The sequence below is a fragment of the Pristis pectinata genome, chromosome 6 (genome assembly GCF_009764475.1).
Source record: "Pristis pectinata isolate sPriPec2 chromosome 6, sPriPec2.1.pri, whole genome shotgun sequence".
Lineage (NCBI taxonomy): Eukaryota > Metazoa > Chordata > Chondrichthyes > Rhinopristiformes > Pristidae > Pristis > Pristis pectinata.
Window position 1 is genome coordinate 15,853,368 of NC_067410.1, and position 26,552 is coordinate 15,879,919.

General features: G+C 38.6%; 1 protein-coding gene across 1 annotated transcript; it reads left to right on the forward strand.

Annotated features, from left to right (window-relative positions):
- The first annotated feature begins 1,137 nt into the window (after positions 1-1,137).
- nek4 (NIMA-related kinase 4) lies at positions 1,138-25,473 on the forward strand. The gene is given in 23 exon segments (XM_052017591.1): positions 1,138-1,389; positions 5,759-5,987; positions 5,990-6,024; positions 7,135-7,332; positions 8,618-8,669; positions 8,672-8,724; positions 11,426-11,580; positions 12,677-12,779; positions 13,680-14,096; positions 14,718-14,774; positions 16,253-16,390; positions 16,551-16,658; positions 17,404-17,470; positions 19,235-19,350; positions 20,766-20,860; positions 22,469-22,532; positions 22,534-22,591; positions 22,594-22,674; positions 22,876-22,906; positions 22,908-22,971; positions 22,973-23,008; positions 23,110-23,160; positions 23,162-25,473. Coding segments are annotated over 23 exon segments (2,340 nt in total). The 5' UTR covers positions 1,138-1,302; the 3' UTR covers positions 23,207-25,473.
- Positions 25,474-26,552: the final 1,079 nt, after the last annotated feature.

Consider the following 26,552-nt stretch of genomic DNA (forward strand, 5'->3'; position numbering starts at 1 on the left):
AATTGTAGTGTGGATTCTGTCAGTCTAGAAGTGCAGTGGACATGACCTTCAACATTTGTTAACTCCAAAACTTATGCAGGGAGCAGCATCAAGCACCATGATCTTCTTAGACCTCACAAAAGCCTTTGACTCTGTCACTCGAGAATGACTGTGGGGCATCCTTTCCAAATTTGGCTGCCTGCAGAAGTTCACCTCTTGTCTTGCATCAGTTTCATGATGACATAGAAGCTAGGATCTTAACCAATGGGCCCACAACACATGCAATCAATTTCATTGCAAACTGGTGTCAATCAAGGCTATGTTATCACCCCAACACTTCATCTTTCTTCACCGCAATGGTGCATTTCATCGCCATCCAACTTTCCACTGGAGTAGAGCTAAACTACAGCGCAAATGGGAATTTATTCAACCTACAAGCCTCCTCTCCAGAATCAAGTTAAAACTCAAACCTGGAAATCCTCTCAACAAATTGGTTTCCTTTCTTCTTAGAATCAGTAAGAATTTCTTCCTCTTAAGGATACTTTCTGTGTGACTCCAGTAACCTCAGTTTGTAAATTATTCTTCGTTAAAAGCTGACCTCTTATAAATGTAAGTCTTTCATTTGTTTTCTCTTAGTTCTGTATTTACTTCTATTTGTAAGTTAAAACTATATGAATTCTCCACCAGTGGCCAGGATTATTTTAACTGAGCTGTGGAAAGCACAAGAACAACGACCGACTCACCCGCCTTTTGTCGGCGCCGCAGGTCGACAATAGCTTGCAATTCCAAACGTTGCCCTTTGATGGGGCTGCACCTACGCGCCCGGCCATTAAGGCGATTTCGCCAAGCTGCAGTTCCATACATAGCCTTTGGTGGGGCTGGTGAGCAGGGAAACGCTGCAGTTCCAACACTGGCCATTGGAGACACTGCAAGGCCAGATTCACTGCAGTTTCAAAGCTCGCCCAGGAGGTGCGCCGTAGGCCCCTATGTGCTGCAGTTCCAACACTGGCCATTGGAGACGCTGCAAGGCCGGATCCACTGCAGTTTCAAAGCTCGCCCAGGAGGGGCGCCGCAGGCCCCTATATGCTGCAGTTCCAACACTGGCCATTGATGGCGCGATGGAGCTGCAGTTCTAAGGCCAGTCACTGGCGACGCGACGCGGCTGTCCCGCCGTTCCGGTTGCTTGGTGATGGCGAAGCCGTGTCTGGTGTCCGGTCTGTTCCCACTAACTGGCTGTAACCCGAGTCGGGTGAGACATGACTGAAGACGCGTCCCTGGGAAGCGCTGGGACTCCGCGGCCTCCTGTGCAGCCGTAGAGCGGCAATGGAGCGCTACGTGGTGGTGAGGACGGTGGGGAGAGGCAGCTACGGAGAGGTGCAGCTGGTGAGGCACGGCAGGGACGTGAGGCAGGTAAAGAGCGGGCGGCAGCGGCGGCCATAGGCCCGGCGGCGGCGCCTCCCCCTGCTCCGAACAAAGGAGCTGTCGACATCAACCTCTGGCCAGGACAAACACACCCCCGCTCTCCCTGTCCGATACCCGGAGCGGGACCCACTCCAGTCTGACCCTCAGCTCCCCCTCAGACACTCACCCCTCACCGTCCGTCCCCGACCCTCACAGTCTGTCCTCACCCCTCACCGTCCGTCCCCGACCCTCACAGTCTGTCCTCACCCCTCACCGTCCGTCCCCGACCCTCATCGTCACCCACTCCTCACTCGTCCCCACCCTCCCCTCACACTCCCCACTCTCACACTCACTCCTCACAGTCCGTCCCCACCCTCACCATCCGTCCCCACCCCTCACAGCCCGTCCCCGACCCTCACAGTCTGTCCCCACTCCTCACACTCACTCCTCACAGCCCGTCCCCGACCCTCACAGTCTGTCCCCACTCCTCACACTCACTCCTCACAGCCCGTCCCCGACCCTCACAGTCTGTCCCCACTCCTCACACTCACTCCTCACAGCTCCCCGACCCTCACAGTCTGTCCTCACTCACAGTCGTCCCACCCTCACAGTCTGTCCCCACTCCTCACACTCACTCCTCACAGTTCCCCCGACCCTCACAGTCTGTCCCCACTCCTCACACTCACTCTCACAGCCGTCCCCGACCTCACAGTCTGTCCTCACCCCTCACAGCCCGACCCCACTCCTCACACTCACCCTCACAGCCTGTCCCCACCCCTCAGTCGTCCTCACCCACGCAGTCACTCCTCACACTCACCTCTCACAGTCCGTCCCCACTCCTCACACTCACCCCTCACAGTCCGTCCCCACCCCTCACACTCACTCCTCACAGCCCGTCCCCAACCCTCACAGCCTGTCCCCACCCCTCAGTCCGTCCTCACTCCACGCGGTCACTCTTCACTCTCACCCTTCACAGCCCGTCCCCACTCCTCACACTCACCCTTCACAGCCTGTCCCCACCCTCAGTCCGTCCTCACTGCACGTGGTCACTCCTCTCACTCACTCCTCACAGTCCATCCTCTCACTCACTCCTCACAGTCCATCCTCTCACTCACTCCTCGCACTTACTCCTCGCCGTCCATCCTCGCTCTCATCTTCAAACTGCAGTCTAGCCTTCAGTCCTCGGCCTGGCCCTAAATCAACAGCCTGTCCTGGATCTGCAGTCTGACCCTCAACTCCTAGTCTGATCTTCATCTCCTCGTCTGACCCTCACTCCCTAACCAAAGACAGCCCGCATTCCCACTTTAAATCCTAATATCAGCATCTGCTCCATAATCTCTCCTGTAAATGAAATCTTATTTGTGGTCCTTCCACTTAAAGTACAAATCATGAATGTGTTCCACAGAATGCAACTCTGGGAACCTTGATCAAACTGCACCACATATCACTTTCATATTGTTTAGTAGATAGTGTTACTTCTAAGATGCACCCTGTCTCCTTAGACGGGTTAACTCACCTCAAACTGAACCTACTAACATTCCTACTGATGCAAAAGAAATCTGTCAGCCATCTAATTCTAATCGTGATTGTGTGCTGCAGAATTTACATTGACACAAGACCATTTCCTGTGTTGCTGAACATACACAGTAATTGTTATTTAAGTTTTCTGGAATATTTGGGCACAGTGATCTGTAAGTGCTGTTGTCTACATTCTGGCATAGCCTGGAGTAGCACATGAGTTTCATAAATTTTCCAGAAAATTCAAAGGTCATTTTACAGATCATGAGCAGCATTATGCCAAAAGCAAACACTGAATATGAAAACTTAAATTGCAGTTTTTTTAATGTATGGCTCTACACATTCAAAAAGCAGCAATTTGTTATGCATGATTAGAGTTGTAATATTGATCATTGTTATAAAACAAGCTCCACACTGAGTTGTGATCTCCCAAACCACATATAACTGATCACAATTCAGTTTGTAGGAGGTAATTTAAACTCTTTAAAGTTTATTCTAGTTGGAGAAGTTTGAAAATTGGCATTAGATCAACTAACTTTGCAACATTACAAAACTTGAGATAGCCCCATTCCATAATCATCTTTTGGTGGATTAGGAACAAAACCAGATCTCCTATCCAAAATTAACAGTTAGAAATGACTAGGCTGCTGGCATCGGAGTTCAGATTGAATCCTTGTACTTCTGCTCTATTGTTATTTCCAAAATTTGATCATACTTTTATGATCATTTAAAGTAAAGAAAGAGAAAAACTTGGGGGAAAAAAATGAGACAGTATATATAAACTATCCCTTGGCTACAATAAACTTAAATTTAAAATTCAGTATCTAATTTGCTTGTAATTTGCAGTCTCAGAAAGCTAATGGCAATAGTTGGTATGAATAGTATGGAAGGAAATCAAATTAGATAGATTAAAGGGAGTATTACACCACATTTGGCTTTGTTGAGTTTGTTTGTTCCTGATACGTGGTGCATGAAATGGGAAGATTTTCATTCCACTGTAATGACATCCTTCACCTCGGTCAGTACAAAGTTTTTATCAAGTATTTCAGTGTTTAGCTTTTGTCACTTAGCTAAATAAAAATGTCTTTACCTGCACCTAATAGTTCCTGAAAATGCAAAGCTTTTATTTGTGTAATGTCTTTCACAATCACAGGATGTCTCGAAGTGTTTTATAACTAATAAAGTATTTTTAAAGACTGGTTATTGGTAGAGTTTTGGAACAGTGGGAGCTATTTTAATCATAGTGATGTCATACAAAAACAGGAAATAAATAGTTGGTTTTTAGGTGTTGGTTGATGGATAATTGTTGAACGATACACTAGATAAAGTGTCCTGAAGATTAAAATATATCTACAAATGACACTGGGAATTATTGCATTTCCCCATGAAAGGGCAGTTGGAGCCTCGTTATATAGTTTCATCTGAAGATGGCACCTCTAACATTGCAGCATTCCCTCAGTTTTAAAGACAACTGTCAATGCAAGTTATTGCCTCGAAATCAGAGCATGGCACAGTGGTATGGCAGTTAATGTTGCTGCCTTTCAGCTCCAGAGACCCAGGTTTAACCCTGACCTTGGATGTGTTAAGGAGAGTTTGCATGTTCTCTCTGTGACTCTGTGGGTTTCCTCCAATACACCAGTTTCCTTCCACATCCCAAAGATGTGCAGGTTGTTAGGTTAATTGGTTACTGTAAATTGCCCCTAGTGTAGGTTGGTGGCAGGAGAATTGGGAGTGGAGGAGAAGGAGAGTAGAGTTGATGGGGTATGAGAGTGAAAATGGGATTAGTGCATTTAGGTGCAAGATGGTCAGCACAGAAATGGTGGCTGAAAATTGAATTAACCCAAAGTAAGTTGTGATTATTTCTGAGTCAAATTGCACCATTTGGAAAATTTGACTGAATATGTAACTCCTTGTGCAATGCTTATTTTGGAGTGTTGCAGGGAAACTTAGACCACCTTGTTTTACAGCATTCACTGTTGGCACCCCAAGGAGAATATGCTAGTAAGTTTCAGCACCAGTGTGGGAGGCATGAAGGGTAACATCGCAGCTCTACTCACCACCATCAAAGCTTTCTGTGCTGCTTAATGGGATTGTGAAGATTTTACGGGTTAGTTGCTGGATTATTCCTTTCGGCTGGTCATACAGTTGTTCACATTTTTGGCCAATCCTATACTTGCGTGAAGTTTCAGTAGTCTGCATAGAGTGATCTGGTTGGTGCTGAAGCACTCATTTTTTATCAGCAGGTTTGTGCCTAAATATAATTTGTGGCCCAACAGACCTTCCTCTTGTAAACGAGCATGACTTGGAGAATGAAGAGGAACTCTGAAGAATGAAGCAAGAGGACTAAGAGGAGAAAGGATCTCAGTAGGAGATGACTTTATGGAACAATTTTCTTACTTCTGCTACTCTTTTTTTGATTCAATCATGAGTAATTAGCCAGACTTAATTGACCATCAATAGGTGAAGGAACAGCTATCTAATAGATGACGAAACAGAGATTAACTATCTACCACTGAAAAGGTAGGTATCCAAACTGCCCCTGCGCGACCCCCACTTACAATTGCTCCATCTTTTTTTGGGTGGGGGGCCACACAATCAGCACATTAGTCAGTGTTGGGTGTTTTGAAGTATTTTTATGGCTTTGGATAAAATGAGTGTAGAAGTGTCCAATGGATGTATAGTCTTTTTATAGTTCTGTGTGTCACCTACTCTTTTCAATTTGAATTTTTCCTTCAAGACCTTTATTCTTCATTGACATTTCGCAAAGAAAAAGTACAGTACTTTAATAGATGCTTTTGCATTTTGATAAGCCAGTGAAGTAAACACCTTTGTTTATAGTGAAATGTTGTTGAATTTCCAGTATGTTGTAAAGAAGCTGAATCTGAGAAGTGTTTCCAGCCGCGAGCGCAAGGCAGCAGAACAAGAAGCCCAGCTTCTATCCCAGCTTCGACATCCCAACATTGTTACCTACAGGGAGTCATGGGAAGGGGATGATGGACTTTTATACATCGTGATGGGTTACTGTGAAGGTGGAGACTTGTATCACAAGTTGAAGGAACAGAAGGGCAAATTGCTTCCAGAAAGTCAAATTGTGAATGGTTTGTCCAGATTGCCATGGCATTACAGGTACAGTTCTGTACATCAGAAATGAGGAAATGCATCAGCATTAAATAATGAGTTCCTGTTGGGTGAAATTGACAATTGGGGGCTGCTGGTTAATTGCACTGAGTTGTTTGCACAGAATTAAAGCTCTCAGTTAACATGCATTAACAGAAAACAATATTGGACCGTAGTTATTAAAGAGTTCTCATGGGCCACATTTGATCCACTATATTACCTTAAATGTCAGATACCCTCACCCAATTGTCCCAGATGTTGAATATCCTCCATTCCTTTGATAGTCAGTCAAGAACCATGAAAGCAAAGGCACCGTTGTGATATGATTCCTACCTGACCTGCATATTCAGCAAGAAGGATTCTAGAAATGTTTGCTTGTCACTGATGCTGGCTGCCATAGAATCTGATAAACAGAGGAGGCTCTGAGGAAGGGAGGGAGAGGTGGGAAGGGAGGGAGAAGGAGCAGAGAAAGGCTAGAGCAGAAGGAAAGAAAAAGGGAGAGAATGGGGAAGGATAAAGAGCGAGCAAAAGAAAATAGGTCAAAGAAAAATTTTCACAGAAAAGGAGAGACGCTGCAAATGTCCAATCTCTACTGGGCGTACAGTCTGGATTAGACACCGCATCATGCAGCCCTTAATTGATAATTGGAATGTAGGCTGATTCCATGCCTGTTTTCTGGCCTCTGGCTTGGGCAATCAACAGCTGAACTGGTAGCTGTGCCTTGATCCAAACACTCATCAACCTGTACTACCTAAAACTGACTCCTGTTTATCTCAGTCTAAATCAGAGCCCAACACTCAATGCAGGTGGAGAGCAAGGAGCAATCAGTTGCTATCCTCATGGAAAAGCCAGCATTTAAACTCTGTCAAACCACTCGGGTTACATGCCACCCTTCCCACGCACATCCTACAGATGGTTTTTGCATCTGTAATTTCATTGTCTCAAATTCTTAATTAGTGTGCATTGGGATTTGTACAGAATGTTACATTTGGGAAATCGTAAAGGATAACAGTTCAGGTATTGTGGATTGAATATTACAAGTGGTTATGTGATGTTGGGTATCACATTGAAACAGAAGCTACTAATTCCATGAATGAGATCTGTGCCTGTTTGTTACAGTATTTACATGAAAAACAGATCCTGCACAGAGATCTTAAAACTCAAAATATCTTCTTAACAAAAACAAACATCATAAAAGTTGGAGACCTGGGCATAGCCAGAGTGTTGGAGCACCAGCATGATATGGCCAGTACTTTGATTGGAACGCCGTATTATATGAGCCCTGAACTCTTCTGTAATAAACCTTACAACCATAAGGTAAAGTGCTATGGTATAAATTTACCGTGCTTTTGGTTAGAAAAGGTTTGAAATATATTTAAATATATATTTTCCTGTCTCTATAAAGCTTTACTACGTATGACGTGTGTATGTTTTTTTTCTCCCTTTTTTTCTCTTTGTGTTGAGCAGAAACACGTGAAGAATACTTTGCCTGAACAGCAGTTTTTCATATTAGGAAAGGAGAATATCAAGAAGTTGCAATACAACTCTAACTTTGTTCCCTATCTCTATCTAGCAATTCCAACTTTGTCATCATTTCTAGTCTTTTATTTTTACCTTTTCCTATACTTGAGGGCTTGCTAAGACTAAAAGTAGCATAGCTCAAATCAGACTGGCCTATCATAGCAGACTAAGAATTGAGCTTGATTTTTTTCCTGTTTTTAAATGATTCACTGGCTCTCATGTTCACTTGGGCAAGATTTCCAAGCAGGAGGAGGACGTCTGGTGAGGTTTTTCCCCAAATGTTGTGGAGTTTAACACCATCAGCTGAGTGATTTTTTAAAAAGGTTCCTATTTAGAAGCTAACTGACAGACTTGGTTCCTTGTTGAATGGAAAATGCCCTGGAAGTGGGTGCATTACAAGTGTAGACAGGTTACCTGATGCCTGGGTAGAGATTATAAAGGGTTTGTGCACAGTTTAATTTGGAGGGTCATGATAAAGAGATGGAGTAATTGCATGAGGTTGGGAGAAGTGTTTGATTGCAGGAATGGGAGCTGATTGGAGTGCGGTGGGGGTTGCTCTCCCACTGCAAAGTTGTAAACAGCTTTGCTTGGAGTGGAGAAGGGAAGGTGGAGGTCGGCATTTCTGGGATATTTGGAATTCTGGATGAGAACTTATTTCTTCCAATCCTATTGCTTCTGCTATTGGGTTTCCTTAACACAGCAAATCCAGCAGGCCAGCACTAAATTTTAAGAGAAATAAAATATGTCTTGCCAGCTCATCAACATACTCAACTAAATAACCAGGGGTAGGATGACAAACTGTTGCCCTTGTTTACTCTGTTAATACAGGGATTCACTAGTCCAGATAAGGTTGAGTTTGAGTTTCAGGTTTTTTGTTATAATTTACATCCAACTCATTTTGGTGGTAAGATTATCTCCGATATATTATCACGTATAAGACTGATAGCTCTGCCCTGAATATGTTTACCACAATGCATGACATTAAAGAATTATAGAAAACATTAATGAAACCAATGAAACAAGTAAAAGTTGTAGACTAAGTATTTCCTGTTTTATAAGCTTTTCTTTATTTTCTTTATAGTCTGATGTTTGGGCCCTTGGTTGTTGTGCATTTGAAATGGCAACATTGAAACATGCTTTAATGCCAAGGACATGAATTCATTGGTTTTCAAGATTATTGAAGGAAAGGTAATGTGCATTTTGTGACATTTTCTCTTTTCTGTTAACTTAATGTAGTGTAATCAGAATCAGATTTTTTATCACTGACATATATGAAATGTGTTGTTTTGTGGCAGTAGTACAGTGCAAAGACATAAAATCTATTAATTACAAAAATAAATAAATAGTGCAAAAAAGGAATAATGAGGTAATGTTCATGGACCGTTCAGAAATCTGATGGTGGAGGAGCAGAAGCTGTTCCTGAATCGTTGAGTTTGGGTCTTCAGGCTCCTGTACCTCCTCCCTGATGGTAGTAACGAGGAGAGGGCATATCCCAGATGGTGAGTTGTTGAAAGTCTACCGTGATCTTTTATAGAAGTAATAAGGGATTGGCAATAAATTGAAAATCAAGAAACTGCAGATGTTGGAAATCTGAACTAAAAATTGAAAATACTAGAAACAATCAACCAGTCAGGCAGAATCTGTGAAAGTGATAAAGCAAGTTGCAGAGAGGGTGTGGGAGGGATGGCTAGGATAAGGTGAATATCTCTGTTAGGATGAAGCCAGAGTAGCCCAGATGATCCTAATGTTTACAAAGCCATCTGGTTAATAGATTAATGAGGGAAGTTAGAAAGAAAACAAATAAAGGAACATTAAAGCTGTGAGATGCAGGTCAGAGCTGTTGTTGAAACTAAAAGGACACTGTTGGAAATATTAAGCAGTTCAGATAATATTGTGGAGAGAGAAACCTAATATTACTGATGGATCCTTACAGTAAACTGTCCAGTTCTGAGAAAAAGCGAGTTACCTGAAACTATTGAATTCAGTATTGAGATCTGAAGGTTACAACGTGTTAAACCAAAGATGAGGTGCTGTTCCTCAATCTTATGTTGGGCCTTGTTGGAACAGTGCAGGTGACCACAAACAGGATGGAATGATAGTTGAATGGAGGATTCAAGCAACAGGCAACTGAAAGCTCAAGGTTGCCACTGCAGACTGAGTGGAGGTGCTCTACAAAGTGGTCACCTAATCTACGTTTGGTTTCTCCACTTATAGAGGAAACCACATCATGAGCACCAAATGCAGTACACTAGACTGGAAGAAATGCAAGTGAATCACTCCTTCACCTGGAAGGACTAATTGATCCCTGGATGTTGGGAAGGATTGAAGTAAAAGATCAGCTGTAAGGGCAATGAACTTGCCAGTAACTGACACATCCTGGGAATTAATTAAAAGATCATTAAAGAGACAACTTCCCCCTATGTGGTCACTGATAAAGTTGTTATGGATAAGCTTCATGACACAAATGAAAAGTCACAACTTTGTAACCTTTTTAAGCAATGGAAAATTAATTTGTTATTATTAATTACTATATTTGGCTAATAGATATCTGCAATTCTTATTCATGAGTGATTTGCATTCCAGTAGTTTACTTAAGTTTAGTTGCCTGTGGATAGGATATACAGGAAAATGAAACTTGTGATTTGCGTATAGTTTTTTGGACTTGAGAGGCAAAGTTTTGGTTTAAAGATGTAAACATCTTCCAGTTGAAGAGAAATTTAAAAAAAACTATTGAGTATTATGCCTTTGAATTACATTGGTGAGAAATAATTATGAACATTAATGTAAAAAGGCATAATGATTGTGGACTGCATTTTCACTCTAATTTTGTTATCTTAAACAACAGATGACACACACATACACAGTTTAGCAGTGCAGGTTCAGGACTTTATTGAGATAAAATACCAGATTCAATATGTGCTACCATATGGACATTTTTATATAAGCTTAAATAATATTTTCCCTTTAGTTGCTGTTCCATGTATATTATCAGTACAATATTGTAAAACAAAGATATATGGAAGAGACAACAGAACACCAAAGACAGAGGCAGTAAAATGCATTGAGTCCTTCTAATCTCTCTTAATAATTTTGCTGTTGTGGTTGCATTGCCCATTCAATCTCTTTGCATTCTTTTCTTTTTTACCTTATCTGCAGAAAATACATTTCTCTTAAATCCCCTAACATAATACATAAATTATAATTGCAAGCTCATATATATGCAAAATAATGTGATGTTCATATGTGGTTTTCTCTCATTTCCACAGTGTTTACATTTTACTGAGCTTTCTAACTTAAAATATTACAGGCCATGATAAAATGAGGAATTGCATGCAATCTGCTGAACAAAGCATTGTACCAAAGCTGTCAGTGTACTTGCAGGGGAACCAACATGGTAGAAGTAATATACATGTATCGGCCATAGAATGGTCGTAACAAGTCAACAGGCCTTGACTTCTCTCTCAAAACTTTGGGTCCCTTTGCATCTTTGACAGTTAATTGTTAAAGGCACATGGAGACAGTTATTGACTTGCTTACCTAAGAGTATTTCTTGTGGATGCATCAGGTCTCTAATGATTGCCAAATCAGAAATCTCATGATTTAAAAAAAAATCAAAGAAAGGGAATAGTTTTTTGTTCTTAAACAAGTTATTACAATAAATTATTGCACCATAAGCCCAAGTTATTTATATTTTGTTTCAAAATACATAATTTGCATTGTACAAAAGTAATCCCTGAAGAAAATAAATGTATGGTAAAGGTAAGAATATTTGCAAAATGAGCAATAGAGCTTGAAAGATACATGAGGCTACACATTTAGAATTTAAGTGATATATAGACTATTGCAGGATATTGATTTCTTAAACAATATTATCCATGTTATTGTGTAGCTGCCACCTATACCAAAGGAATACAGTCAACAGCTGGGCCAACTGATAAGTAGTATGTTGAGCAGAAGACCTGAGGAGCGACCAGATGTTAAAGCCATTCTCAGGAAGTCATACATAAAGAGCCACATTGCCTTGTTCTTGGAAGCCACAAAAGCGTATGTATATGTGATAAATTAGCTAAAATAAATTATACAAATACATTTTTTATATTGAATTAACAAACCTGGGGCAAAGTTAATCATGGCAATGTATATTTTCAACCACAAGTAAGCTGCTTACGTATATTAGTATACTCCATGCAAAATCTTGATGTTCAACCAGTGTGGAGCACCAATAAACAAAGTCAATGAATTGTTGAATTAAGTCACCAAACAGTAAGATGTCATTCCTTCACCTCTTCCCTAATGGTTCCCATTATCACCTTCCTTACTTATCAGAATCCAACACTGGTAGCCTTTGTGTTCCCGCTTATCACCCTCCAGCAAGCTGTCTCCATCTTCACCCTCCCCTCCATCTCCCCCTTTTTGTTCTTTGTCTGCTTCCACCTATCACTCACCTGCCTCTGTCTCCCAGCTCTACTCTCCTCCACCTGGTTCCGTCTGCCTGCCATCCTTCACCCCTCCTTAGTCCACCAATCACCTGCTGGCCTCTGTCTCACCCATCCATACCTCTTTATACATGCCAGCTTCCCTCTCAACTCTTAAGTCCTGATACAAGATCTCAACCTGAAATGTCAACACTTTGTCACAGTAGGATATCAATCTGTGAAAATCATGATCATCCAGTATAATGCTCTGCTTAGATTGCATACTGAATGGTCTCTCCATTTCTGATAATCAAAATATATTCATATCCTGGAGGAAGCCTGATCTCTAGTGTCAACCTGAGTTATGAAGAAAGACTAGAATTATCTAGTCAGATGAGCTGAGGAGGGGAAATGGAAATGAGTAGTCTGGAATATTTAAATAAATTGAGTTTTGAGAAGGAGTTGCCCTGATGTTAGGAAATTCTTTTTGTCAAAGTGATCCATTAATATGATCATCCATAAAATTTCAGATGCAGTAGTAGAAATTAAAACTCTGGGAGCATTTGACAACTAATCAGATACAACATGGGGATATTCTAGTCCTTCCTGTGTGGATGAACTTACTTGGACAATCAGCCATTCTCCTCAATAACTATCTTGCAGTGTGATTGTTTCTAATGCACAATTGTTGATATTATTGAAACTTTTTTCTATATATCTTGTAGGAAAGCTATAAAAACATGCAAGAAGGCAGCTGTCCCTATTTTGACAAAGTGTGAATCTAGGATCACTTTGCAGGACCTGGATCCCACCCGGAAGTTTATAAAGGTCACAATTCTAAGTAATTATTGTATTGTGTTCTGGTGAAGACTTATGATATTTTTCAGTTAAATATTACAGTCAATAGACAGATTATACAGTGCATCAATATGTTACCTGCAAAAATAAGGTATTTTTCATTCATGAGATGGTATGTATTTGCTTGCCTTATTTCTATTTTAAGGGTATGCTGCAGTATCACATCTTTCGGTTTGGCATTCATTTATTAATCCCTCCCACTCACTAAGTGAAAATATATGCTGCTACCAAACTGCCAGATCTTGGTCAATGTTGTTCTTTGCCAGATACTAGAGGTAAAAGAAGAATAACTCAGTGTAACAGAGAGAGAATGGAATTTAACTGAATGGAGTTGAGTCAGTGTACATGGGACATCTCCTGTTGATGGATGTAAATGTGCTTAATTTTATCATGTGCTATATATGCTATGAATGAATAATGTGTCAAGAATGCTTCCTCCAGCACTCAGAAGGACAAAGTAAAAGGAACAACTATTACACACAAAATTAAACCCAAAATGAGTAATATACTGTCATAACATCATCATCCCTGAATCAAAACTCTATTCAGGATTTTGATTCAGGGATGATGATGTTATGACAGTATATTACTCATACCTAACTCAGTTCCATACCTACCCAGCACCATACCTAACAGCATTGTGGGAGTACCTTCACCGCATAGACTCCAGCAGTTTAAAAAATCACCACTTCTCAAAGGCAACTAATCAACAGCTTGTCTTACCACAGTACTGAGATCCTGGGATTGAAAAAGTAAAAACATAGATCAGATGGAAAGTTGGGAAGAGCATTAGCAGATGGAATTTAATCCTGACAAGTGTGAGGTGATTTTGTACAATCTTAAAGAAATATATTTATGTTCATGTTCTAGAAGGAAGAAAAAGAATCCAAGAAAAGCAAACCAAATTATGTCAGCTACAACAATCAACCAGAAGATCACTCTTCAAATATTTCCCACCAAGCTTTGAACAGCTCTAGTGACTCTTTAGCTACAATAAGCAAGGTACACATTGATGATGTAGTAGGATCTGAAAGAAGAAACTCCAATCCTGACAAAATGATGTTTGATGAACCTGTACCACATTTAAAAAACTGCCGTAATGAGGAACCCAAGGAAGTTGTTGGCAGTGCTCAGACTGATAATAGTGGACTATGCAATGGTGTAATGGTGGAAGGAAAAGTTGAGAAGTCTCATAATCAGATCTTGGATGAAATTTTGGACGGAAAGGATGACACCTTTAAACTGCTTCAGCCTATTTTTAAGGAAGAACACTCACCTGAGGTGCAGGTAGGAAACAGTCATATTTCAGAAAACTCCTGTAGTTTATTTTGTTGATGAAGTTGCATATACAAGTGTATTTGTAATTTTATTAATGAGCAGTAAGATTTCAATATTTTGTATTTAATTGCATTTCTATGAAGAGCAATGCCTATTAAATGCCACATAACAAAGTTCATCAATTATAAATGTTGATGTCCCAGATAAAGAAGCAAATATTTTAAGATAACTACTGCTCCAAACAATTGCTGCAGGTAAATGGGTTTGCACCAATTGTGGCTGCTGAAAAGAATGATAGACACAATTGAAGAACCTGTTTAATTTTTTATTTTAAGGAGAATATAACTTCTTTATTAATAAATAAAATCTGCTGCTACTTTCGGGGGGAAACATCCTAATTATGGTGTTTGGCTAACCTCATTCTGAAGTAATCTCTGATAACTAAATTCATCGCAAATAAAGATACTTGTGGCAAGCAACATAGTTTCAAATAGAATAAAGACTGTCTTGCAGTACCTTGAGTAAAGTGAATATGGCAGAGATGTTGTGAAGACAAAGAACCTGAGATTGTAGTGGCTGTCAGAGTAAAGTAGGAGTTAATTAGTTGTTATTTTTGTCGTTCTGTTACAGGTGAATTTTGATTCTACAGAAAAACTTCTGCAGCCATTTGAAGCAGTTAAAATAACAGTGAGCATTCTTACTTCTGTGTTAAAACAAATACATTGGGTTTCAAGCATGTAACTTTTTTATCACATAAGCTGTGATATTTAATAGAAGATATAGAGAGCTATGGGTAAGCCTAGTAATTTCTAGGGTAGGGACGTGTTCGGCACAGCTTTGTGGGCTGAAGGGCCTGAATTGTGCTGTAATTGTTCTCTGTTCTCTGTTCCATATTTCATATATGTACATAGTGTACAGCAACAAAACAGGTTACCAATTGCTCCATGTTGACAATCCTGTAAGCTTCTTCCCAGTCCTTTTCTAATCTTGTCAATATTGTGATCCAAAAGTTTAATTTGTAAGTAGTTACTTCTAGACTAGCAACATACATTTTAATCTATGTCAATAAATGGATTTCAATTAAGAATTATCCAGTCGTTTCATTTATTGTTTGGTTCATTCAGTAATTCAGATCTAATAATATTATTTGGGCAAAAGCTTACAAAAATGCAACCAGGCTTTTTCAGTCAGAAGTAGAGTTACCACAGCAAAGTATCAGAAATGTTTGGCACAAACTCCTAAATATTTGCACACTGTCCCATAAGAACATAAGAGATAGAAGCAAGAGTCAGTCATTCAGCTACTTAAGCCAGTTCTGCCATTCAACATGGTTCATCTTCTACCTTTGTTGGTCTCTATTTTGTATGCTTTCAATGACTGAGCCTCCATTAATGACTGAGTGTCCAGATAAAGAGTAAATATTACCACCCGCTCTTTGGATGCTAATAAATGCACATGGATTAAATTCTAGGTCATTTTATTGAATTTTGTAAGCAGTGTCATCCTAAGATATGTCTTTCTATGTTCTCCAAAATGAATTGGTAAAGGTAGCCTAGTTAAATATCCAGCTCTTAAAGTATTAATAAGAAATAAACAACTGAAATATTAGAACTCAAGACCATGGAATTTGTTGTATTTACATATAAATACTTGTGTAGACATTGACATGTTGGAATCAGCATTCCATGTGAATGATGTATTATAATTGTCTATTTGACTTTTTAGGGTTCCAGATAAACTGAGTTGTTTGTAATCCTGTTCTTCGCAAGCATACTACAATTGCCTTGTATCACCACAGATTATTCAGATATTGTATTTCAGATTTGAGGTTTAAGTGAAGAATGCAGAACTATCAGATACTAAGTTTTTAATATATGAAAGAGATGTCAAAAACAAAATTATTCAAAATGGAATAACTCTAAATTTTCTTTTTTATACCATAGCAAACTAGAAATTCTCCAGCATTTGAAGGGTTTTTGTTAGGGTTATGGAGGATGCTTCAGCAGAACTGTGGCTTGTAACCTTGAATGTTAGACTATTCAGGGCTTTATTACAGAAACTGAGCACAGACAGTTTGATTGAATCACTGCTGTGTTCCAATAATATTCTATTAAAAACTGTGTTTCATTTTCTGAAATATTAGCATAATTTTGTTTGAAATTTAGGAAAACTCATCAGAGAATGTCAAGAAACAAATTGAAGAAGATCCTATGCCTTTCCCACCACATAGTTCCTCATCTGAGCCCTCAGTTTCACGGCAGTACAGGCAGAAGAACAATGAACTCCAGAGGAAGATGGAAAAGGTTAGTAGATAAAAATCAGTAAACTTGGCAATACTTAATTTGCCTATCTCAAAATAGTTATGTGTTGAGCTGTAGCTATTTTATTGTATTAATTCTTCATACACAAATTGATGACATATGTTGTGCAGGAAATCTTTAACACAGTGTTAATCTGTATCAGGGAAAAGCTACAGCCCCAAGGCAATTGCCTTCTCCGCCATGTAATATAACTGAAGTTCATGAAAAGAAGCAGCACGACAACTCTGGTAAAAGTTTCAGCAGAGCTTCCGTATCAGTGGCCAACTAAAAGGATAATGAGAATGGAACGTCACAGGTTTGTATGTTCTTTATTCTGATACTGATTTTCTGTAATTTCTAAATGACTTTAAACAACCGTTCCAGTTAGCCAAGGAAGAGAAATTAACCAGGGCAAAAACTTAAATTAAAAAAACCGCCAATCTAGTGTATATCCAAACAAAATCTACAGTCATCCTGTAGATGACTGGCACAGTACCAGAATGAGCTGGTCCATTTTCTGCGAGGATACCAGACTTAATCCACTTATGAAAGGGAAAAAAGAACCATCATGGGCAAAAATATTTCTTTTTAGGTCAGACCCATGATAGAAATAGGATGGGTTATTTATTTAAAAAAAAGAGGAGGGGAATGGTATTTGGATTATGACAAGGGATTTATCCATCCCTTGCTTACTCCAGGTCATTACGATTTGACTTCTCCCTTCAGCACCATCCAGAGTCAAAAACAAGTATTGCACATAGGTTAAATTTGAGGTTGTTTACTATTACTACATATTCACAACTTTTTTAAAAGAAAGGGAAGGGGAAACGCTAGTTTTATTCTGAAGGCCATAGGAAGAAATAAATTAATATGTTCATAAAAATATTTAATTTTTAATGTATAAATGATTGGAGGACTTTTTTTTGTTAAAATTGGACGAATAAACAGAAAAAATGGATTGTTACAAAGTAGTTTTTAAATACATTTAAAAATATTATTTTCTTCATGCACCTTAGGACCGTCCATTATCTGCTAGAGAACGAAGGAGATTAAAACAATCTCGAGAAGAGTTTTCTTATTCAGGTATTCATTGGAGTCTGTTTTATTAGAAGTTTTTTTTTCACCTTTGAAGGTGTTAATTCCTGAAATTTTGTAGAGCCTTCTGGTATCTTGTTCATGTGGCCATGACTTATATTTCAGTCTTGTCGGTAATTGTTGGATGATGTTTAATGTAGGCTGTTAGAAACAAAAATGATTCTCATTTTAGTTGAGGAGGATTTACTAGATAATTGAGAAACGGGTTTCTCGATGACTTTGCTTGAAACCACCCCACCTCATTGGCAAAGAGTGCCGAGGCCATCTGCAGTGACCTTGTCAATATATTGGTTGTTTACAGGCTAGGGACTGAATCCAAGAGTTTCCAATTACATGTCTCAGCCCTTCATTGGGAAAAGTTCCTTAGCTTTCAATGCAAACCATTCATTGGAATTTAATCCCAAGTATAAACAATACAAAACAGAAAATATTCAGGGTAATACCTCTTCCTCCCTGATGCATTTCAGCTACCTAATAGGGAAAACAGGAGTAATAGTAAAAGTCTTCACTTTGATTTATATCATTAGAGGACATGCACAACCTATGCCAGATTTGTGATGATGGCCAAGAATTTAAAGTTGGCAACAGATTGAGCACTCTTGCTGCTGACCTCTAAAGAAAGCTGGATTTTGCTTCACACTGTTACCCCAGTGAGAACTTGTGGAAGGAAGCTGTCACAACAAGGTATTATACATCAATAGGGCCTTTGCAATTTAACTATAAAATCTCCACAATAAGCTCCATCCTCAGAACAGCTGAAAAAACCTTGACAGCTGGACAACCCATGCCCTCCAAAGATGGGGGGAGGAGACCCAGGTCATGGAACAGTGCTAGCCATAAAAGCTGCCAAAATCTCTGCATGCTTCTGACTCAGAAACATGCAAAAACTACTAAAATATACACAAATGCAGAATATATATACAAGCAATTAAGTTATTAAATATTTTTTTAAATAGTTTAAAAAAACATATAATTAACTGAATACAATCAATTAAAAATATCTAAATTAACGAATACTTGCAGCCCTTTCCCTCCATCAAAAAGAAAAGGGAAGCTATCCTCACGCCAAGTTTTTTGAATAGATTCCCCGATGTAAGTGATAAAAAATTGCAGCAACTTTGCACTTCCACGATGTTAGAACACAGAAAAATTACTGTGAAAAGTGGACCTCGATCTCAGGACTGCTGCAGTCACTGTGTTTGCATAGAATTCCCAAAGGTCTTGACAGTTAGGGGAATATCAGCAATTAGACTGGAAACTGCTGACATTTCCCTGCAAAACATTGACCATTATTTTCATCGGTGAACAAAAGTATATGTAAACAGCACTTATTACATAGCAAATTTCACATGGGCCTTATCAAACAATCTTCTTCAGCAAGTCACACAAGGAGATATAAGGGAAGATGATCAAAAGAGGTAGGTTTACAGAGGCTCTTAAAGGAGAAAAGAGTGGTAGAAACAGCTTTAAGGATGGAATTCCTGAATTTTGGGTCTTGGGAGCTAAAGGCATGGAGGCCAATGATAAAGCAATTAAATTCACGGATAGTCAAAGCACCAGAATTGGAGGTTTGTAGGACTGGATGAAATTTCAGAAATAAATAGTCCATATTACCTTACCCATAGTCATCGTTCCAAATATCTCTGAATGGTAGTTACCTCCCCCTTCTCTTATGACACTTGCAGAATAAAGCTCTATTAACTCTGATTTATAAACTTACACTGATATTAATGGTATGGATTTCCTCACTAGAGTCCACATCAAGAAGAAACTCGCATTGTGTAGCTTTAGAACCAAACTCTTGCGAAGAGAACCAAAATGTGAAAGTTAACCGATCATTATCAGATGTCGCTATCCATCGGGGAAAGGTAATGTTTTGCTCGTTACAACATATTATAGTAGTAGCAGCAACAGAAATGTGCCCTGCCAGTATTTGTAATCTCAGAGCCTGGCATGTCCCTCATTCTACCATTACCATCAAACCATGGAGTCCAACCTGGTTCAGTGAAAAGTGCAAGAGGGCATGCCAGGATCAGCACTGGGCATACCAAAGAATAAAGTACCAATCTGGTGAAGCTGGAACACAGCATGCTAACAGCAAAACCCATATGCAGTTGACATTTAACAGCCAAATAAAGGTCTGCAATCTGCCATTTCTATTGTGAGTGGTGGTGGGCAATTAGCAGGAGGAGGAGGCTCAAGGACATCCCAAACTACAACAGTAGCGGAGCCCAGCATAGCAAATGTTCAAAACAAGGCTGAAGCAATTGCAGCCTCAGTGCCAAATGAATGATCCATCTTGGCTTCCTCTTGAGATCCCCACCAGCAGTGAAGCCAGTCTTCAGCCAATACAGTTCATTCTCACTCTTCAGATGTTTCCTGACCTGCTGAATCTAGCATTTTTTGTTGTTTCTAATTAGAAATTAACAATCAGTAAACAGGTACAATAAATTAACTCGCAAAAAAGAGGAGGGAGAATGAAATTATTTCAGGGTTTGTTTGATAGGACCATTCACCCATTATCTGTGAATAACCCATGGACATACTTTTAAAACAAGCATTTTAGCAATTATTACAAAACTAAAATCAAACTTCATATCATTTCTAATAACCAAAGCATTTGAATTACTTGTCCCAGCCGCACCTCTTTCCCTACCAGTCAATCAGCTCTGCTTCTCCCTTCGTGTGCGACCTTGCCCTCTCTACCCCCTCCTTGCCTGTTTGCACTGCCCTTTGTGCTTCATTTCCTTACAGTTCACTGTACACTATTCTTTGGCTCAGAATCAGTCAGTGTTAAACATCACAGCTATTAGAATCCAGCTAATCAATGTCAAATGCTTCTGAATCAACCAATATAAGACAGAAAAGATTAAAGCTAAACTCTTTGTAATGCTTCACTGTAATATTTCACCTTGTGAGGATTGTACTTATTGACATTAATTGGTTGGGCACAGGGGTGCACAAGATAATATGAGAGTAATTTGATTATTGCTTTTCAACATATTTAAATATCTGTGTACATCACTATTTTCTAAGTCGATAACAGGAATAAATGATTGGGAACCAACTATTGATTGGTACTTAATAGTATAAATAATGTAAGGTTATTTTGAAAAGGAAATAGAAATTATAATCAAAAGATCCACGCTTGTTCTGGAGTACACAGTACTTATCATGCAAACATCAACTTGTTTTAAATTGTACATCTTCCAAATGGACTGCGGAAGAATGCATGTATATGCAGATTTTGAACTAATATACTCTTTATATCATGCTTTGCCAGAACATGAGTGAGTTATCCCATCACCTTTCAGATGATGATGAGTATAGCTCTTCAACCAGCTCAACTGACAGATCAGAGGGGGACTGCAAAGATGTGTGAGTTTACTTAAATCTTTGTTTAATGATGGCAGTTCTATTGCAACAACAACTAATTTTCATGTAGGTTTTAATTTAGCAAAAAATCTAAGCATTTGTTCAAGAAAACTTCAAAATTCATGCCAAACTATGTAAAAATGAATTGCAGCAGATGACCAACAGCTGATCAAAGAGGTTATTATTCATGAGCACCTTAAAGGAGGAAAACGAGGTAGAGAGATGGCACAATTTTAGACAGTAAATTCCAGAGCTTAGGATTGCATGGTTTCCAAAAGTGGTAAATTTGGAGATAATCAGAAGGCCAGAATTTGAGGAAAACAGGTATCTTAAAATGTTATTAGAGTGGTGGATCATGACAAACGTAGGGAGGGACGAGATCATAATTAAATAGGGATTTCTTGTAAATTGGGATATGCGAACTGTTTTGGATTATCTCGAGTTTTTACATTCATCAGGTTTAGAGATAACAATGGTGTGGTGTTTAATCAATTAACAAGGATACTATTTCTGCTTTAAAGATAGAAATATATAATTACACAAATAGATGATTGTTGTGTTTGAGTCTCCTACAGATGCTGATGTACTGAAAGAATGAAGTTCAATACGTCATCAATAGGAAGTGTTGGAAGATAATTTTTCACCAATAATACTTTGCTGTTTCACAGCACAATTGACATTTATGAGAGTGTCAAAATGATTCAAGATCTCAAGTTTTTTGTAAGCATGGTTTGTGAGAGACGATGTTTGAATTTCAAAAAAGCACATTGTGAGATTGATGGTGAAAGCAGAAAGGCAGCATCAGTAGACTGATTGGAGCAAAGAATATGGATCACATTCCAAAGATGTACAGGTTAGGAAAGTTGTGAGCATGCTATGTTGATGCTGGAAGCGTGGCGACACTTGCGGGCTGCCCCCAGAACACTCTACACTAAAGTTGTATTTCACTGTGAGTTTCGATGTACATGTGACCTGATAATGATATCTCATTGCTGAGTGATGACCTTACATAGGTTTAAATGACAGAAAGATTAGTTGTAGAACACTAAGTGAAACCTTCATTGTCGGGAAAGAGGATGCAATTTAATTCAAGTAAAAGACAAATTTAAGATTGATAATTAGAAGTTCTGTTCACAAAGATGTCTGGGCAAAGCAGAGCCTGAATTATCTTAAACAAGTTTATGGCTAAGCAAATGCTTTTCTTATACTTCATCTGTATTATCAAAAATGCATTTCAAGCTGAACCAATTAGATTTCTTACTTTTGCTTCTATAATTTATTTATAATAGTTCTAAGTAGCTTCTTCATTAGAAATGGTTTTTGATTAACCAAGCAAATACTTGAGCTAGAAATTACTGCTATAGAAGTGTATGAACATTATATTTTACTTAGCTGTTTTTCCCATGTGATACAAATAGCAATGTGAGTTTGGCTTAGCCAATGTTTGAGTAGAAATATTCATGTGCCCGTCTCCTATCCTTTGCTCCTTCCCCACACTTAATCTGTCAATCCCAAACATATCTTTTAATAATACCAGTGAATTTCATAATTTTAAATAGCTTTGATCCTCCTGCATTGTTGCTATCTAAGCATTCCTTAATTATCTACTAGGAAACCTGATTCCAGTGAAATGCATGATCTCGTAAAATTGATGACTCAAACATTAAAGATGGATTGCAAAAGATGCCAACAAAGAAAATCCCTTGCCTACTCCAACACCAGAATTCAAACTGCGGCGAAATATAGAGACACCCTGATCCTTCACGGGAAAGCTAAAGAAGAACCAGAGGATTTCTGTTTCAACGATTTTCCAGCAGGTCTGTAACAACCAGGGACACACAATCATATATTGAAATAATCTTTGTTCAACAAATGAATGAGTTTTGTTAATCTGAAGCAATCTTAATTAATTTGAGCTTGAGATGCAAGTAAAATTAAAGTGTGGCCTCACTTCAAATTACTGAAGCATATTCACACTCCTGTATTATTAAACCACTTCTATTCATTGCTTTGTTTAGAAGTTGCATCTGTACCAGCAAAGATTAAAGAACAGTGAAGCATTAAGAATAGATGTTCTAAAAGGATTAGGAGTGAAGCTTTTAGAAAAAGATGTATAATATTATGGAAGATGATAATGAAGCCAGGAGAGAGGTGGGTATCTCACCTTTTACTTCCACTGAATAATTGAATTTGTTTTTGGAAATCAGTATCTTATTGCTCATCATTGGTCTGATTTACGTTAACTGTTTTAGGAAAGTCTGCAGGAACAAATGGGTGAAGAATTGTACCAGAATTACAGTATGGAAGGTCCAGCAGCTAAAGTTCTTTGAAGACAATTCAAATTTTTGACTGAGCAATATCCAAAACAATTGAATGGGTTAGTTTAATATAAGTGCCTATTTACAGACACTGATATCTTAAAGTTTGGCTATCACAGGGCGGAAAGCCCAGATATCTGAATGTGTAACAGCAAATCCCGGATTTCTTTTAACTTTGCTCCATGCAATTGATGACAAAGAAATTACACAATGGATTATGAAGCAATGGACAAATGTGCCCAGCCAAAATGACTTTCAGTTTTGAATTAAACTGACTGTTGTATCATATCTTCTCTATCAACTAATTGTTATTGGTGAAATATTAGATGAACAGTTAAACAAGCATTAACTGGTATTATTGATATGCAGTTTTTGACATTTAGTATATTTTAGGTAAGCAGTACCTATCATGGAGTTTACTACACTTTTAGCCTTGATGTCTTAAATGAATGTGATTTATGGGTCCAAGTATGTTGTACATTGATGTGCTAATTTTTCATTGGTCTGTTGAAACCATTACCTATTGTTGATGAATGTCGGGGTATAACCAGACCATTGAACGTTCTACTGTGTGATTTAAGAAAACTTGTTTCAACAACTCCAAAAGGACTTTTGTTTTCCTGCTGTTTTTTTAATGGTTTTATATTCCTACAGTTTGCTCCCTTAATTTGCTCTTTGCCCTTTGCTTTAAAATTTCTACTGGGGTAGTTTCAGCCCTCCGTTGGTTCACAATAGTGTCCAGGTCTTGGTGTCCCTAGGCAATGAACAGCAGAGGGGGCCCCATATTGCACAGACTTACTTTTGTTAAGGTCACTAGTAGAAATCATAACTGAATATTTCCTTTTCCTATCCTGAAGGAAGGAAGCTACTTTTAGTGCTTTTGACACTGAAATGAGTTAACTTGGCAGCCTGGTTTCAACATTGCACATTCAGTACCTGACCAAGCAGAGTATGCACATACAGCAATTGGAGAAACAATTTTCACTAGAACTCCTGTAATAATGTAAGTCTACCTTATAATGAGCTTGATTTGCTCAAAGTAAACCAAAATGTCACTGTATCTCTGCATATATTGCCTTGACAACAATCATATGAACATTATGTATTCAAGAACTCAGAAAAGGAAGTGGAGAAAAAGAAACCATCTCAACAAGAGTTTCAATTCCAATCAAACCAATGCCACACCTAAAAAATGTGATGTGTGCATTTGTATTGTATTATTTAACAAATAAACATTAATTGATCTTTTACAAAATTATAGATAATTTGTAAATAAATTCTTGGTGGGATTTGTTCTTTGCACTAAACTTCATCTCAACAGTCAAAATAGATATAAAATTTGTAAATTTTTCTCATACATATTGCAACATTTTTATTGCAATATGTATGAGAAAACTAAAAATACAATGTACACTATTCAAAGTAAATGAAAATTTCATCTGTGGATTTTATGCAAACTAATGTTCCCCATTTTGCTTGTCTCTTCTCCAGTTAGGATCTCTTACAGTTATAGTTCAGTGATTTAACAATGGAACAAATGGGCAATAGAGTGTAATAGTGTGCATATAAAAAAAGTTCAAATTTTCTGTTTCAAATTATCATTTACCTAAAAGTAGGCCTAGCAGAATATGATTTTTTTATTTTTTTTTAAATTTTGACAGACAAAAATTGAGGCTCTGAGGCATTAGTTTAGGCATCTATTTTGATTTTTATAAATTTGAATATTCAGGAGTGCACAAAGGAGTGGGGATAAAGACCCTATCAATGACAGTACACCATTAAAAGCATTATTATCATCTGTCAAAATATAAAACTTTAAAAGCATATGGTGGACTGACTAAGAAGTGATACTGATATCTGGAGTTGCCTTACAATATTTGTATTTGGACAGGATAAGATCACTGATTTAATTTTGAAATGTAATTGAGTTATACAAAACATTTATCATTTTAGATTTGCATCTTTGTTTTGTGCTTAGGAGTATATTACATTGTCACTGGTTATATTGTGTCAATCACCATAGCTCTCATATTATTACATTGTTTGAAGATCTCTTGTTTTATGAATCAAGGTAAAATGGAAGATATTTTATACAGATATCTATACATTTTATATTTCTTGTACTAAATCAGGAGCCTATAAAGATGAACATTGGATAGTTTAAGAAGACTGTATGTTCGATATAAACAACAGTGATATATTTGTGTTTTTTAAGAAGCTATTGCTTTTTGCTCGTCTGTCAGAGTCCATCAAGTTAAAAGTGTAAGAGCATTCTCTTAACTGCATTGATTATATAAATGATATTTTTGAACATCCAGTGCCTGGATTGGGGTGTTGACATGAGATCTTGTGCTGTCTTTCTCACGTTGGTTATGATAAGATCATCTTCGCCAAGAACTGGGAGGACTCTATTGCAAACAAAGAAACTGCAGATGCTGGAATCTGGATCAAAAATCTGAATACTGGAATAAATCAGCAGCATCTGTGGAGGCAAAAGTTGTAAGTAGACATTTCAGGTTGAGATCCTGCATCGAGGCGGAGAGGGAAGAGGAAAGTTTGCCAGCATACAGCAGTATGAAGCCGGGGGGAGGGGGGATGCAGGTTTGTGGTTGGTAGGTGATAGGTAGAACCAGCAGGACAGATGATAAAAGGTGATGGGTGGGACTAGATGAGGAGGGGATGGGAAAAGGTGAACAAAGGGAGAAGAAACTAGGAGGGCAGGTGGAGTGTCTGTAGGAGGAGAGCACTGGGGTGCGGGGTAACTAGAAGTTCAGGATCACCATTGTAAAACCGAATAGAGGTGTTCTGCAAAGTGCTCATTCAATCTGCATTTGGTGTCTCCAATATAGCATTTGGTTAGTAGTGTTTGTAGCAATGTGCACTTGATTTCTCCAATGTAGACTACAATAAGCATCAAATGCTATATTAGTAATTGGAAGAAGTTCAGATGAATTGCTGCTTCACCTTGGAAGGGTTATTTGAATATCTGGACAGGATAAGGTAAAAGGGTAGGTCCTGGGTCTCAAGGTAAAATGCCAAAAGGAGTGCTTAGTTACGATAAAGAGTGAATCAGGGAGTCTTGGAAGGAACACTTCCTTTGAAATGCTGAAGCAAAGAAGGGATGTCCAGTGGTGGAATCAGGTTGAGGATGATAGAAAATTATATAGAGGATGATCTAATGAATGTGGAGCTGGTAAAATGGAAGAGGATATGGTGAACACTATCCTGTTCTGGCTGGGAGAAAGGGGTATAAGCAAAAGTGCATGAAATAGAGGAGACACAGTTGAGAGCCCTAATAATTTTTTTTAATGAGGATATCTTAGTACTGATGTGAGGGAGAACTGATATAATAGAGATGGAATGACTGGAGACTGGAA